The sequence below is a fragment of the Trichechus manatus genome, unplaced genomic scaffold, assembly GCF_000243295.1.
Source record: "Trichechus manatus latirostris isolate Lorelei unplaced genomic scaffold, TriManLat1.0 scaffold00006, whole genome shotgun sequence".
Lineage (NCBI taxonomy): Eukaryota > Metazoa > Chordata > Mammalia > Sirenia > Trichechidae > Trichechus > Trichechus manatus.
The window spans coordinates 1,795,805-1,813,301 of NW_004443942.1; the positions used below are offsets into that span (position 1 = coordinate 1,795,805).

Genomic DNA, 17,497 nt, shown 5'->3' on the forward strand with positions numbered 1-17,497 from the left:
TCAGGGGACATCTAGGTCAATTGGCATAACAAAGCTTATTAAGAAAATGTTCTGCATCCTACTTTGGTGAGTGGCATCTGGGGTCTTAAAACTTCGGAAGCAGCCATCTAAGATGTATCAATTGGTCCCAACCACTTGGAGTAAAGGAGAATGAAGAACACCAAAGACACAAGGGAAGTATTAGCCCAAGAGACAGAAGGGGCCACATAAACCAGAGACTTCATCAGCCTGGGACCAGAAGAACTAGATGGTGCCCAGCTACCACCAATGACCGCCCTGACAGGGAACACAACAGAGAGTCCTGGATGGAGCAAGAGAAAGGTGGGGTGCAGATCTCAAATTCTAGTAAGAAGACCAGACTTAATGGTCTGACTGAGACTGTAGGAACCCCAGAAAGCATGGCCCCCGGATTCTCTGTTAACCCAGAACTAAAACAATTTCTGAGGCCAACTCTTCAGACAGGGATTAGACTGGACTGTGGGACATAAAGTGATACTTGTAAGGAGTGTGCCTCTTAGCTCAGGTAGGTACAAGAGACTAAATGGTCAGCTTCTGTCCGGAGGTGAGATTGGAAGGCAGAGAGGGTTAGGAGCTGGTTGAGTGGACATGGGGCATCAGGTGGAAAGGAGGAGTGTGCTGTCACAGTATGGGGAGAGCAATTAGGGTTACATAACAGTGTATGTATAAATTTTTGTATGGGGGAAAAATAAAATATTTCTTAATCCTTACTGTTTTACCAAACATAAAAAAAAGGAGAAAAGACCTGAATTTTTATCTAACAAGTAAACATTTGTTGAACATCTATCATGTGCTAGTGTTAGAGTATAATATAGACTTCATTTTAGAGGATCTTATAATATCCCATTGAATTAAATTAATAGAACTTTTGATATTTTTTGAACTTGTGATTTTTTGTGAATGTACATCTTTACAAAGATGTTTCGTATTGTTAAAATGTGTTATTTCACAAACAACATTCTAGCCAAATTAATGGAAATGCTAAGAGAAAGGAGCCACAATCCTCTTTGTAATAAATTAAACTTGCTTTTCCTGTGTTTTCCTCTAATATCTGTGAAATATTTACATAATTTTTATGCAGTTGGAATCATTGGTAAATTTAATTTTTCATTCTTCACTTTATTTCATAAATGCTTTCTTAAATGTAATTTTAAATGGTTGAATAATATTCTATTGCATGCAGAAGGGAAATAACATTGATGGAGTACCTACTATGTGCCAGGCACTGGAAATACCTGAGGTTCATGTTAAAATGTTGATTATGATTTTGGGTCTGTGGTGGATTCTGAGGTTCTTATTTCTAACAAGCTTCCAGGTGATGCTGATGCTGCTGGTTCACATACCTCGCTTTGTGTAGGAACATCCTAGAGGATGTAGGACTTGAGCAAATACCAGTTTAGGCAGGTAGAGGAGTGGGGAAAGGTATTCTAGACAGAGAGGAAAGCATAAGGAAAGGCATGGAAGCATGAAAAAAATATGATAAGTGAGCAAACTACTTATAATCTGTGGCAAGGGTTTGCAAATGACAGCTCGTCTGCAAAGTCCAGCCCTCGGCCCTCTTTTGTATATAGCCCATGTGCTAAGAGTAGTATTTACATTTTTAAAGGGTTGTAAACAAAACAAAGGAACACTGGTGGTACAATGGTTAAGCACTCAGCAGCTAACTGAAAGGTTGGCGGTTTGAGTTTACCAGCCCCTCTGTGGGAGAAGGACCTGACAATCTGCTCCCGTAAAGCCTAAAAAACCCTATGGGGCAGTTCTACTCTGTCCTGTAGGGTTGCTATGGGTCGGAGTCTACTCACCAGCACACAACAACAAACAACACAACAAAACAAAGAAGAACAAGTATCATAGATGCGCAAACCCTAAAATATTTACTATCTAGCCCTTTACAGAAAAAGTTTGCCGACCACTGAACTATGGTATTGGTGGTATTGATGGAGTATGAGATCCAAGGTGGGATATAGTGGAAGACATGTTAGAGAAGGTGGGCAGGGGTATGATCACAAAGGGTGCAGAGGAGCTTGGCCTTCATCTTTGAGGTGAAAGGGAGCCACGAAAGTGTTTAAAACAGGGGAGTGAGGTGCTCAGGTTTTTGTTTTAGAAAAATCCCTCTGGTAGAATATAAAGGGGCAGCACTGGAGGCAAGGATACTAGGAAGGAGGCCTTTGCTCTGGAAGACAATGGAAAAGGAGGGGATGGATTCAAGAACTGTCTGGGACAGAATTTTTCATTCTCTTTTGAGTGCAACCCATGGGAAGATATGCATTTCATATCATCACCCAGCACACATAGATACACACACACAGAGCAAAACTTTTCACAAAATACTTGTCCTTATTGTAGATGAACTCAAATATTTTTCACTTCATTCAAAAAATGTCAGTTCCAAAAAATCAAACTCATTACTACCCACTGAACTGATCTCATAGTGGGTCATAATCCACAGTTGGAAAACCACTGATCTGGGGATGTAAAAACAGGATTTTGTGACTGATTTGATGTGAGGGTGTGGAGAACAAGGATCCTGGCATCGGTGAATGTGTGAGTGGTGTTGCTCCTAACTGAAATCAGTGATAGAGGGGGAAGCCATTTGGAAGGCAAAGATGGTTAGTTCATTTTTGGGCATGTTGAGTTTGAGAGCCACTATAGGATACCTAGGCTTTCCAGTAGAGAAAAGATGTCAGTTTCTCATTCAGTATTATTATCTCACTGTTGTGTTTAACTGATTGTATTTCAGTAGTAGCATTTTCTATTTTTCTACACAAAGTTGTGATGTTTCAGATTTAGTGAGCTTTTCCAGCCCATGCTGGGAGTTCAGCCATCATTTACAACATCGTCAGTGTTCTAATGGGAGGAAGCAGCATGAATTTCAAATAATTGACATACATGGAAAATTTGTAAATTGGGACAAGTACATACTAGTTAGAGATGCTTATTCAATTTAGTGCTTGTATGTTAGTTCAGTATGGTTAATGTGATGGTATATTAAAATATTTATACAAGAGTATGTAGTCAGATCAGATTAATTAGTGTGTGGTGGTGTGTGTGCAATTTGCTTCAGTTTTGTATTCAAATATACTGCACTAGTAGAGGGTTATCAATTTTTATTATTCTTTTACTTGCTTACCCTAGGCTAATATAGAACCAGTGGCATTTTCTCCATACCCTTCTCCCTGTAGTACCATGATTCTTTAAGGATATACACTTTTGGGATTGTAAATGAATTTTTAGTGAAAATAATTTTTCCTAAATTGGTCATATCAGTGTAAACAGCATAGATACAAACCGGTGTTAAAAAGTTATGTATTTTAAACTAAGAAATAATAATTTTTTATTCTTTATATAGATTGAATACCTGCTTAAGAAACTTATAGAAGCTATGGGAGGAGGTTGGCAGCAAGAACAATTTGAGGATTATAAAATCAACTTTGATGACAGTAAAGATGGACTTTCAGCGTGGGAACTAATTGAACTTATTGGAAATGGACACTTTAGCAAAGGCATGGATCGGCAGACGGTGTCTATGGCAATTAGTGAAGTCTTTAGTGAGCTTATATTAGATGTGCTGAAACAGGTAAGAGTCCTATAACACTGTATTTTCCCTCATCTTTAGAATATGACATGTTTGAAATAAATAAAATTTTCATCACAAAAGTGATTATAAGTCACTTATGCTCTTACATACATTTAGAGTAGGAATGAAATTTCTTATTTTTCCAGTCTTACATTAGGATGTATTTTAAAGAATTACTGATGCAATTTTGAAGTTCAGTTAAGAATTTGGAAGTTACTGTTTTGGAAAAAACTATTAAAAAAAATCACATTTCCAAGCTTTTTAGAGTATCTTCAGGTCATATTCATATCCGTACGCATTGATCTGAAAAGATTCCATGACGTTATTGCTCTGTGCACAAAGCAGGTTGCAGGACAGCAAGTATCTTGTGATGCCTTTCATATAATATGATGTGTGTGTGTATAGCCATCTGGAAGGATGTTCACCAAAATGACAACAGTGGTCACCTCTTCAATGTAGGATTTTGGTGAATTTTATTCTCACCTTTATTCATTTTTGTATTATTGGACTTTATACATAATTACATATTATTTTTATAAAATGAAAAAAATACCCTTCCTTTTGGGAAAAAAATACCTTTATGTAACAAAGTTGCTACATAATAGCAAATAGTCTCATTAGACTATTGTCTTTGGTTTCTTGTCATCCAGCGTTTCATCTGATATACGTATGGGAAGCTTAAGATTTGTTCAATAGACTTTATATTTTTTTGGCGGATCTTGCAAACTTCTTATATTATTATATGGAATAATGATGCCAATTTGGGATTCTTTGCTCTACTCCTTTCTTTGCTCAGTAGGTGATATTGTTGCTTACCTCTTTTTTCCTAATGGAAACCATCAGTAGACATTTATTGAGGCTTAATTTATACAGGTTTCTGGTGCTAAAAAGTGTATTGAGACATGGTCTCTGTCTTAAGAGGACTTCTAGACCCATTAAAAAAAAAAACAAAAAAAAACAAACTCATTGTCATCCAGTCGATTCCGACTCAGAGTGACCCCATAGGACAGAGTAGAACTGTCCCATAGGGTTTCTAAGGAGCAACTGGTGGATTTGAACTGCTGACATTTTGGTTAGCAGCTGAGCTCTTAACCACTGTGCCACCAGGGATCCTCTAGACCCATTAGGGTGGCAGAAAATGTGACTACAGATGAATTGCAGTATGGATAGCTTTTGTTAAATGTCCAGTGATTAGAAAGCTAAACAAGTAATCTGACTGGAATTCAATGTAGTAATCAAATGAAACTTACAGCCAGGTTAATATCATATATTTAATGATATGTGTAGTCTTGACTATAGGCTATCAGCACCTGTGGATTTAATGTTAAAAAATTCATTTATTCTCGAATAATCTGTAGGTCTTTGTTCTGTCATAATTTCGCTGAAGTAAAGTTTTTAAATTACACATCTTTGAGGCTGATATGTGGGAAGGAAGCACAGGGCTAGTGAGTGTGAGTTTAGAGGCCACACTTAGAAGCCAGTATCCTAACTCCTGATCTAGTGCTTTTTTTCTGCTCATCTGGAGCAGAATTCGAAGAATCCTGATGGTGCAGTGGTTAAAGCACTCAGCTGCTAACCGAAAGGTCGACGGTTCGAACTCACCAGTTGCTCCATGGGAGAAAGGTGTGGCAGTCTGCTTCCGTAAAGATTATAGCCTTGGAAACCCTATGGAGCAGTTCTAATTTGTCCTATATGGTCGTTATGAGTCGGAATTGACTCAACAGCAGTGGGTTTTTGGTTTTGGCTTTGGACGGAATTCATCTTCCCGAATAGTGAGAGGTCAGGTAGAAAGGTAAGTTGGTGCCAAAAAAAAACAAACCAAACCCATTGCTGTCGAGTCAATTCCAACTCATAGCAACCGTATAGGACAGAGTAGAACTGCCCCATAGGGTTTCCAAGGAGCGGCTGGTGGATTCAAACTGCCAGCCTTTTGGTTGACGGCTGTGCTGTTAACCACCGCGCCACCAGGGCCCCAAGTTGGTTGCAGAAGGTGGAAATCCTCAAATATTTGGTTGAGAAGATAATACTTGGCCAAGCTGACACCTGAGCATTTTTATTGATCAAGGTCAATTTACTGAGAATCACTGTTAGGGTTTTTTTGTTGTTGTTGTTGTTGTTGTTAATATATTTTTTAAAATTTTATTTGTGGTAGTTGTTGAGAATATACACGCAAATCATACACCAACATGTACAATTTCTACATGTACAATTCAGTGACATTGATCACATTCTTCGAGTTGTGCAACTATTCTCACTCTCCTTTTCTGAGTTGTTCCTCCCCATTAACAAAAATTCACTGCCTCCTAAGGTTCCTCCTAAGGTTCGAGTTGCTGTTGTCACTTTGATCCTATGTTGTTGTTGTTAAGTGCCGTTGAGTTGGCTCTGACTCATCATGACCCTATGTACAACAGAAGGAAAACTGCTCGGTTTGAGCCCATTGTTGCAGCCACTGTGTCTATCCATCTCATCGAGGGTCTTCTTCATTTTCACTGACCCTCTACCTCACCAAGCATGATGTCCTTCTCCATGGACTGGCCCCTCCTGATAACATGTCCAAAGTACATGAGATGAAGTCTCACCATTCACTTTCAAGGAACAATCTGGCTGTTCTTCATCCAAGAGAGAATTGTTTGTTCTTCTTGCAGTCCATGGTATATTCAATATTCTTTGTCAACACCTTAATTTAAAAACATCAATTCTTCTTTGGTCTTCCTTATTCATTGCCCAGCTTCTGCATGCATATAAGGCTATTGAAAATACCATGATTTGGGTCAGGCATACCTTAGTCTTCAAAGTGACATCTTTGCTTTTCAACACATTAAATGGTCTTTTGCAGCAGATTTGCCAATGCAATGTCATTTGATTTTTTGACTGATGCTTCCATGGGTGTGATTGTGGATCCAAGTAGAATGAAATTTTTGACAACTTCAATCTTTTCTCCGTTTATCATGATGTTGCTTATTGATCCAGTTGTGAAGAATTTAGTTTTCTTTATGTTGAGGTGGAATCCATACTGAAGGCTTTGATGTTCATCACTAAGTGCTTCAAGTTCTCTTTACTTTCTGCAAACAAGATTGTGTCATCTGCATATCGCAAGCTGTTAATGAGTCTTCCTCCAATCCTGATGCCGTGTTCCTCATATAGCATCTTGGATTAATTGCTCAGGATACAGATTGAATAAGTACGGTAAAAGGTTACACCCTTGACACACACTTTTGCTGATTTGAAACCACGCAGTATCTTGTTCTGTTCAAAAGACTGCCTTTTGGTCTATGTACAGAATGTTAGGGTTTTTTTGTTGTTTAAAAAAAATTTTTTTATGGGGAATTTTTATGTGGGGAATTCGAGCATACACAGAAGCAGAGAGAATAGGGAGAATAATATAATGAACTTCCATAAACCCATCACCCAGCCCCAACAACCACCAACACATAGTTAATCCTACTCCATCTACCCACCACTTACTTCTGTATTTTGAAGCAAATCCCAGATATTTAATTCCATCTATAAATATTTCAGTGTTGTTAGGTGCCTTCGAGTGGGTTCCGAATCATAACAGCCCTATGTACAACAGAACAAAACACTGCCATGTTTTGTGCTACCTCACAATTGTTATGTTTGAGCCCATTATTGCAGTCACTGTGTCAATCCATCTCATTGAGGGTCTTCTTCTTTTTCTCCACCCTCTGCTTTACCATGCATGATGTCCTTCTCCAGGGACTGGTCCCTCCTGATAACATGTCCAAAGGATGTGAGATAAAGTCTCGCCATCCTCACTTCTAAGGAACATTCTGGCTGTATTTCTTCCAAGACAGATTTGAAGATATTTCAGTAAATTTCTCTAAAAGATAAAGACTTAAAAAAAAATACTATTAACGTCAGGGGTTCTTAATCTATGATTTTATAGAGCTTTGTTGGTGGGGGGGGTCTCTGGAGTGTCTGAAATTATATGCAAACTTTTGCCTGCAGGTGCCTGCCTGAATTTTAACTTGACCTTTATGGATTCTCAAAAGGTCCATAATCCACAAAGGAGATATTCAGGACCATATATTAGATCATGGAGTAGGCAAGACTGTCTTATAAGTAAAAGGATAATTAAAAGCTCTTACAAATAAAAGAATAAACATTTATATCAGATTTAATCTTTTATAGGGTTACATGATGAAAAAAGGGCATAGACGGAAAAACTGGACTGAACGCTGGTTTGTGCTAAAACTCAACATAATCTCTTATTATGTGAGTGAAGATCTGAAAGATAAGAAAGGAGATATTCTCTTGGATGAAAATTGCTGTGTAGAGGTAAATCTCGTATTACTTCTTTGCATGGTTTACCCAGTGCTGCCCCCTGCTGCTGAAATAGTTTCTCATCTTCCGTCTTCTAGATCCTCCAAACCCGTTGCCATGGAGTCAATCCCAACTCATAGCAATCCTATAGGACAGAGTAGAACTGCCCAATAGGATTTCCAAGGCTGTGATCTTTACAGAAGCTGACTGCCACATCTTTCTTCTGCTGAATGGCTGGTGAATTTGAACCACCAACTTTTTGGTTAGCAGCCAAGTACCTAACCACTTTGCCGCCAGGGCTCTTTTTTCTAGACCCTAGAGCCTTAAAATAATCCCAAATTTTACATTCCCAAAACAATAAAGGCATACAGTAGCCATATTTCTGAACCAAAATTAAAGATAGCTGACAAAATTTTTTTCTAATGTGACTTTATCTCCTGTGTTTTACTCATGAACAAAGTATACGGATTGAATCTCATTTGTACGTTTAATAAATCATTTATTAAACAAGTAGAGTCATAAAAAAGAAGTGAATTAAAAAAACCCAACTGTTTTGAAGACAGTGTTTGAAATCATGAATATACCAGAAAATCTGGGACATTTTGAGTGCAATAAGTAAGACAGAAGAAAATGTGAGCATTACTTTTGAATACGTTGGGTGACTTTCAGGATACTTTATTCATAGTTACTAATTTTGTAAAGAAGTGAAGTTCTCAAGATCATAACTTTTTGAATTTTTACTCTGTATGTGAAGTATCACCTGCTTGTTTCTGTCAAAGAATATTTAAAATATCTAGGATCTCGCTATAATGTACTTTGATGAATGAAATGGTATATGGATATGTTAATGGCTTGGGATGTGCAGTGCCCACTAAGCAGTTTTCTTAGGTTCAGCAAAACATGAAGACTCATAAAACTACATAGGCCACACTAGTCTACCCGTAAGGGCATAGGGCAGAACAAGTTTGCCAGCAACAACAGCCCAGGTACAAGGAGAGGAGAGCCACATCAGGCAGGTGTGGAGTCACCCAGGCTTTAAAAGCCAGTACCTTTTGTAACAATTCCATGGGTGTACCTTCCCGGCCCCCTGCAGGGGACATGCTCTGGTACAAGTGGCTGTGCTCAGAATAAGTCCAAAGCATGGTGTCCCCATCAGACGTTTAAAGCTTTCTCAGCCCAGGTGTAGCATAGCAGTCAGGTCATAAGTATTTGTGAATCAGTAATATGCTTTTATTGCTATTTTTCATTGACATTGAGTTTCAGCCAGATTTGTAGAAATAATTAAGATTAAATTAAATACTTAACAAATTAAACTTTAAATCACCAGTTTTACTTTCTGTTCTAGTCTTTGCCTGACAAAGATGGAAAGAAATGTCTTTTTCTCATTAAATGTTTTGATAAGACCTTTGAAATCAGTGCTTCAGATAAGAAGAAGAAACAGGAGTGGATTCAGGGTAAGGTAATTTTTATTATTTCACATGATTTAACTTGAGAGTTCTGACTTCCCATTTTTAAATCTCATTAAAGAGGCTGAGGCACTGTTTCCTCATTGTCTGTAGTAATTTCTGTAGATGACATAGTAGTTGAAAGAAAAACAAATTAAGGTGAGTTGACAAACTTTTTATCAATATCATTTTAATAATGCACTTGTTAGTAAATTATAAACTGGAGATTTTAACTATTTAAAGAGTATGGGATTTCTCCCTTTGAGGACTATGCAGAATTTTAAAGCGGTCATCTTGAGTTTTTGGTAATATGTAAAGCAGAGGAGGAATTATGCAATAGGTTTTGAATATGTTAAGTCATTTTTAAGATCCATTACTTCACAAGAAATCACTAGTTTCAAAGAAATATCTTAAAATTACAAACACTTAAATTTATAACTTTCAAACTAAAGCATTGCATTATTCCAAAATTGTAAAGAACGAACATTATATATGAGACTTTTTTTTTTTTCAGTCATGAAAGGGGATTCTGAATACTATACTCTTGGACATAGGTAAAGTTATGTCCTATTGAAAACTGTGGTCATTTTTGTAGGTGTTTAAGAGTTTGAGGCAAGTACACCTGGGTTTGAATCCTCTTTCCTGGGTCAGTTGGGTTGAGTTATTAATTCCGTAGGTGCTTACCTCTTCTGTAAAATGGGGATAATAATAGTACCTACCTCTCAGGGTTGTTGTGAAGATTAAACATTAGATCATGACAGATAAACTTGTACATCTTCAAAATGGCATAAATCATTCCAGCAATGTTTGTGATAGAAAGGATTGCAAACAATCTAAACGTTTATTAATTGGGAAATGATGGAATAAATTATGGTATAGCTACACAGTGGAGTACTATGCAGTAGTAAAAATAATAGGGAAGCTATGTACTGACATGGAAAACTCTGAGATGAATTATGTGAAAAAAGCAAAGGCCAGTAGAGTGTGTTATGCCACTACTTGTGTCAAGACAAGGTGAGGACATATATACATATTTCTTTGTAGATGCTGAAAATATTTTAGGAAAGATGCGCAAAAAACTGTTAGCATTAGTTGCTAATGAGGAGGGGAGCCCAGTGTTTGGGGAATAGAAATAAGAGGGAGACTTTTCCTGTAGGTCCTTTTATGCTTTTTTAGTTTGAACAATGTGGAAGTATTAGCTATTCAGAAATTACATTTAAATAATTAAAACAATGAGGGGAAGATTAAATTTCATATAAAAATGAGATAATGCATTTACAGGGCATGTATAGTGAGTATTCAATAAATGGTAGCTACTATTATCATTGCAGAAAGGGACCGTATAGGGAGATGGTTTCATAAGGCAAAGCTGAGGGTCGGACTGAACACACCAGGTAGCAAAACAGATATCAGGAACTTTGAATCTCAGCCCTTACTGCATCTTATTCTTATTTGGCTTTTTGAGAAGTACAAAGAAGGGAGTTGGAAGTGTTGTCGTAAATTCCCAAATTAACTATCTACTTAAGCCCAGATATACAGTTATGGAATTTTGGAGCTGGAAGGAACTTTATACATTATCTCCCTCATTTTAGAAATGAGGAAACTAATGCTGCAAGTGGTTATGTGACTGTTAAAGGTCACACCACCCCTCAGTGGCAGAATCATAATCCACATCGGGTCTTCTGACTCTGCCTGGTTTTCTTCCCCCTGTGCCATTCACATGTTAGACTTATAAGGAGTAAAGAGTATCTTCCCTTTTTTCTCCTACACCTTTTACAGCCATTCATTCTACTATTCATCTGTTGAAGCTTGGCAGCCCCCCACCACACAAAGAAGCCCGCCAGCGTCGGAAAGAACTCCGGAGGAAGCTGCTGGCTGAGCAGGAGGAGCTGGAGCGACAGATGAAGGAGCTCCAGGCTGCCAACGAAAACAAGCAGCAGGAGCTGGAGACTGTGAGGAAGGTGGGACTGGGTGCCGGAGCTGGGGTGCATGGGGTGGGGGAAGGGAGTGGCTCTCTATTTCATTGCAGAAGCCTCAGTGACCTTATTTATGAACTTTGGTTCTACCAAGACTAGGTTATTGCAATTTTAGGGAGATGTTTTTTCTGAACCATGTTCTCCAGAAGTGTACCCAGACCACTGAATTGAGACTCCCTGACTTTGTCAGTCCTGAAAGTCTTAGGGTCTCAGGGCAGCGAAACCACTTCCTTGACTGGAAAGGTGTATTATAAGAATCATGAACACAGGTGAATTTTGTCAGAGAAAGATGGAAAATGTCATTCCTCTGAGGACGTCAAGGCCATTTTTGGTGGCCTGGGCAGCATCTGTTGCTGTTTAAAATTTTTCCCTTTGACTTCTATCTGCATTCATGAGTACCTTGAAGACCCTTGCAGTAGAATTGTGGGTTTTACATTTACTGTCTAGTGTCAAAGATTCAGCCTGGTGGTGGTGGGTGGAGGTTGCATTGTGGCTGAAATGCCAAAGACTCTGTACTTAACCGAGATTTAGTAGATTTTGTTGAATTAATGTTTTTCTATTTGTTGTATGCTCTTAGCAATATTTCCAGAGATTTTAATTTTTTAAATAATTTTCACTGGTTATGGTGGTTTCATTGAGGAAAGTGTCTGCAGGACTCTTCATGCCTTCATTCCAGAAGTCGAGAAGTTGAGCTCTGATAATATCTTAAGAAATAATGTGTAAGATGACAAGACTGTACAAAAAGAGCCCAAGAAATACTTCTTAAATCTCATGAATGCATTTGCAAGTGAATTTAACTCAATGACTGTACAATTTTTTTTTTCTGACTTATCGCTGATCATCATTTACCTAACTTGCCTTGTATGTTGACAAGGGAAAATTGTGGGAATAGAATTCCAGTGGTCCTAAAAGTTTTTATTCTATCTTATTGATTGTTAAGAATGCTTGGCTTTTCCCATGTTTAAGTGTGACGTCTGTCTCCAAATGCACTTCCACTGTAACAATTCCTGCTTTCCTGTGGATGGGTCTTTGATTGGTAGAAACTGGAAGAAGCAGCATCTCGTGCAGCAGAAGAAGAAAAGAAACGCGTACAGACTCAAGTGGAACTGCAGGCCAGGTTCAGCACAGAGCTGGAGCGGGAGAAGCATGTGAGTGCCATGCGTCTGGGGAAGCTGCTGCCTTAGCACACAGAGCCAGCCTGGGTCTGTGGAAAGGGAGAGGGCTGCAAGGCTGGAGGTGAAGCTGTCTCATTGGCTTGGCTTTGCTACTGACTTGCAGTGGGAAATTGGGGGAAGTTATGTGTTCGTTCATTCATTTACTCCCCATTTATTGAGCACCTTCTATATGCTAGGTACTGTGCCAAGGATACACAGATAAAAAGACTACGCTTTGCTTCCAAGACCCCTAAGTAGAAGTTTATGGAATGGGGTAATAAATGCTGTGGTTAGGGTGACTGTATGTCCTGGCTTGCCTGGGACAATCCCTGTCATCCTGGTATAATTGTTAATAGCATCCCTTTTCATTCTCAAAGGGTCCTGGTTTGGATAACAACAAGCTATGGAAAAAGGAAGCATAGGTTCTGTGACATTTCTCCTCTGTAGTGAGCAAAGCGGGGGCTTCTGAAATCACGCAAACATCTGAATTCTGATCTGCAGCTCTTGTCCACTCTGATTATTCTTGGAGGTTCCCATTCCCAAGAGACAGGTTGCTTGAAGTTGTTAGCTGGTTGGTTAGAACACAGGCCTTCTCACAGTGAGTTATAATGGGTGGGATAGTGCTGAGTCAAGTGCCTGAATAGATGCTCCTTTAGCAAGTTTTTGTTGCTTAGAGTTGAAAGAGATGGTGATCGTGTTTGTGTTATGAAAGTACGCAGAGGAAGACAGACGTGACGTGAAATAAAGTGTTACATTCACAGCCAGAAGATGTGGATTTGTTTCCTCTCAGCCTTTTCTCACTGAGCATTAGTGTTTCTCTTCTTTATATTAGGGAGATTATTTTATGATCTCTCAAGACAGTTATGAGGATGAAGTGAGCTAATGCAGGTGAAAATATTTTATAAATTGCAGAGACATCTGCCAGTGGGTATAGTACTGTATTAGGATGTCTTTGTCTTTCAGCTTTTAATATAGGGATTCAAAAGTCTTTAATCTAGAAGGGAAAAACCATAAATTAGCTAAGGCACTCTTTTAACTGCTTGAGTTCCAAGGGGAGGCACGAGGTAGCTGGTGAGCACAGGAGGAGTCCGTGCTGATTAATCTTTCCTTTCCCCTTTATTTCAACACTTGGCTGCTCTGGCTGGGGAGAGGCTCATTGCTTTTAGAATAGACTGTTGGCAAAGAGGTTGCAGCCTTAAGACAGAAAGGAATTTAAAGATAAATTATATAGGGAAACTTTTTTTTCCTTGACTTGATTCTTAATATGTGGAATGGAAGAGATGAAAAATATATACCAGGGCAAGAAAACAGCATTTGGGTTATAGTTTGTTTTCCTGACACTATTTTTTTTTTTTTAAATTGTACTTTAGATAAAGGTTTACAGAACGAACTAGCTTCTCATTAAACAATTACACATATTGTTTTGTGACATTGGTTACCAACCCCACGACATGTCAGCACTCTCCCTTCTTGACCTTGGGTTCCCTATTACCGGCTTTCCTGTCCCCTCCTGCCTTCTAGTCCTTGCCCCTGGGCTGGTGTGCGCCTTTAGTCTCGCTTTGTTTTATGGGTCTGTCTAATCTTTGGCTGAAGGGTGAACCTCAGGAGTGACTTCATTAGTGAGCTAAAAGGGTGTCCATCCTTGGACTCTTTTAATGTTGGTATTGGGTTTGGTGCTCCCATCTCCTCCATCTTTAGTTCAAGGACTGAAGGATGGGGCCTGCCCACCCTGATGGGCTGCAGCTGTGGACTGTAAGGGTGGAGGTGGAGAGGGAGGCTTTTTCTGAGGGAAAAGTTAACCTGCTTTTAAACACAACCCTTTTATACCACCAGATTAGACAGCAGATGGAAGAACAGGTTGCCCAAAAATCCTCGGAACTGGAACAGTATTTGCAGCGAGTACGGGAGCTGGAAGACATGTACGTAAAGCTGCAGGAGGCTCTTGAGGATGAGAGACAGGCCCGGCAAGATGAAGAGACTGTGCGGAGGCTTCAGGCCAGGTGCCAGACCAGCTTGTGTACTTTCCCTTTATGTGCTTTGCTTGGGCTAATACAGTTTCTAGGAAATGTCTAACACTCTGGTGGAGAGGGAGGGGTATCTCTGCTCTGTATAACTGAACTTGAGGCGCAGATCCAGATTGGAGAGACCGCAGGAGACGTGGGTGGCTGCGTTATTCTCAGTCTGGGGCCCTAGGAGACCTTGCTTCTGGGGCCTAAGAAGTGCCTTATTACTATTTTAGAGGAGTCTGGTGGGTATGTTTGGTTGGATGCCTTTATAGTCATATTCTAGAATGATCCCAGGATCAGCTCTAATGAGAACCTGGCTTCTTAGACACGTCCCAGACAAGAAAGGGCCCCTGTGCTGCTTTAGTGTGGAGGCTGGAGTCTGCTTCAGGTCAGAGCTGCAGCCACTTTTTGAGGAGAAGGGGGGAATAGGCAGTTTCCATTTGGTCCTTCAGGATTGGTGACATTCCTTAAATAATTACTTGAAATCCTGGTTTTAAAAGTTCTTGAAAGCGAGATTCCTCCCCCTCCCGCCACCGCCGGGAGGAGAAGGTACAGTGAAGACCCCAAAGGGAAAAATCGAGCCATCTGTCCCGTTTTCTTCCAGTTTCTAACTTGCTGCCCTGTTTGCATTCTTTAAGATGTCTTGTGAGAGACTGTAAATATTACTGAGAAATATTTCTGAAAAACGTTACGAAAACATATTTATCCTGGTAGCAGCCACTGGTCAGTGAGGTGTGCCTTAGGCTTTGGGCCGTGACCGCTCTGTTTCTGGGAGCAGCTGTGAGATGAATTGGGGTTGATTTTCCGTGGCTGCCCTTCCACACGTGGAGTAGCTAAAGAGGTTTATTTAATCTATAGATAGGTAGAGAGAAAAAAAGGAGGCTCTTTTGTTGTATGCTTTGCCAAAAATAATTTCAAACCTTAATTGGGTTTTGAAAATCTTGATTCTACTAAAGGAAAAATTATTTTCTAAATAGATAATTAAATGCTTAGCATATTGCCTGGCATTTATAGGCCCACAAGTATGTGTTCACTGTGCCGTGGGATTAAACTAGATTCTTAGAACCACCTTCCAGTTGCCACTGGGTAGCGATGTTAGCAGAAGGTCCACTGCATGAGAAGGTTTGAGCCCCACGTGGCTTCCAAGGAGAGGCAGTCTAAGTTTCTCTAGATATTTTTTGAGCCTCTTCATAATTTGTGCTGCACTGGGAGTTTATAGATCTTGGGCAGAGAGCTCACAGGTAAGATAGGCTATATTAAGTACTTAACTGGAATTTTGACTGAGGTTTATTATGACACAACAGAGATTAGATCACAAAGGGAATCATGTAAATCTAGGGTTTTATTAAAATATTAATTGCTTAGTGTTTATAGAATGAGTGGTGCTTTGAGTAAGGGACAATTTTGAAGAGTTGAAACTAGTGGTTTTTAACCAGTGGTATGTATATAACACACTTGTCTGCTATGGAGGTTCAAGTCCACCTAGAGGTGCCTCTGATGAAAGGCCTGGTGACCTACTTCCAAAAAATCAGCCGTTGGAAACCATATGGAGCACAGTTCTATTCTGACACACATGGGGTTGTCATGAGTCCAGATCAACTCAATGGCAGCTGGTATGGTGGTGGTATGTATCAGAATCACCTATAGAACTTTATAAAAAATATAGATATGGGGCCTGTGACAGGTTTAATGAATCAGAATATCTGTGGATAAGAGCTGACAGGTTTAATGAATCAAAAATATCTGTGGATAAGAGCTGAGCATGAGTTTTTTTTTGTTTTTTAATTTGATAAATATATATGTAACAAAATATTTGCTATTTCAACATTCTTCACATATTAAATTCAGTGAAATTAATTATGTTTGTCACCATTATCACCATTATCCATTTCCGTATTTTTTCATTACCCTTAATGGGAGCTTGCCATTGCCATCGCGTTGATGCTGACTCTTAGAGACCCTATAGGACAGAGTAGAACTGCCCCATAGAATGTGTGGTGGATTTGAACTGCCAACCTTTTGGTTAGCAGACATGGCTCTTAACCACTGTGCCACCAGGGCTCCAACTAAGTTAACAGGAGCTTAGTATCCCCTAAAGCATGTATATTTTTATTTTAAAAGTTTTGACTTCCCTCCCCAGCGCCCCATCCCCCCACCGCCAAAAAAAAGGTTCTGGCAAATTCTTTTGTACCCTTTGATTTAAGCAATTAGCAAAATGGTTTCATCTTTTTTAATACAAATATAACTACTCCATACTGCTGTGCTCAATAAACTGAAAGCACTGCACAAAATTTAGCTTTTTGTTGGTGTGCAAAGGCTATTTTATGAATATAATTATTTTACTATTCTAAATTATTTTTCCTCCCGCTAAGTTTTTGAAATTTGAAATTGACAGCTCTGCGCCCTCTAGTGGTCTTTTTTTTTTACGTGGTCATTTTGAAGTGAGGCAAGCCTTTGTCTTTTTGGAAGTCTCTGAAGGCTGATCCTGATTCATGGAGATATTCTGTCAGAGGGGCTTTCTCCTTCCTCTCATGCCTCAGAATAGGCCTGTCTGGGTAGAACAAGCAAGGGAAGTCACCATAGAGTTGGGTTAGAAACATGTATGTCTGGCATTAATGAAATGAAGCAAAATTTTAGGCCAAGGGTGTACAGAAAGGGCTTATTTTTTTAAGTTTTTAAATTGTACTTTAGATGAAGGTTTACAGAACAAATAGTTTCTCATTAAACAGTTGGTACACATATTGTTTCATGACATTGGTTAACAACCCCACGACATGTCAACACTCTCTCTTCTCGACCTTGGGTTCCCTATTACCAGCTTTCCTGTCCCCTCCTCCCTTCTCGACCTTGTCCCTGGGCTGTTGTGCCCCATTAGTCTCGTTTTGTTTTATGGGCCTGTCTAATCTTTGGCTGAAGGGTGAACCTCAGGAGTGACTTCATTACTGAGCTAAAGGGGTGTCCGGGGCCATGCTCTTGGGGTTTCTTCAGTCTCTGTCAGGCTAGTAAGTCTAGTCTTTTTTTGTGAGTTAGAATTTTG

The 17,497-nt window shown here is 39.3% G+C and overlaps 1 protein-coding gene across 3 annotated transcripts in view; it reads left to right on the forward strand.

Moving 5' to 3' along the window:
- Positions 1-17,497, forward strand: part of SWAP70 (switching B cell complex subunit SWAP70) — an 85,152-nt gene that overhangs the window by 57,837 nt on the left and 9,818 nt on the right. For all 3 annotated transcript variants that reach the window (XR_002825035.1, XM_004369640.2, XM_023737175.1), the window contains exons 4-9: positions 3,368-3,595; positions 7,748-7,894; positions 9,225-9,333; positions 11,104-11,285; positions 12,341-12,448; positions 14,288-14,454. Coding sequence is in view for 2 of the 3 variants with exons in the window: in XM_004369640.2 (XP_004369697.1) it covers positions 3,368-3,595; positions 7,748-7,894; positions 9,225-9,333; positions 11,104-11,285; positions 12,341-12,448; positions 14,288-14,454 (941 nt within the window). In the remaining variant the exon portion in view is untranslated. The remainder of the gene's footprint in view (positions 1-3,367; positions 3,596-7,747; positions 7,895-9,224; positions 9,334-11,103; positions 11,286-12,340; positions 12,449-14,287; positions 14,455-17,497) is intronic.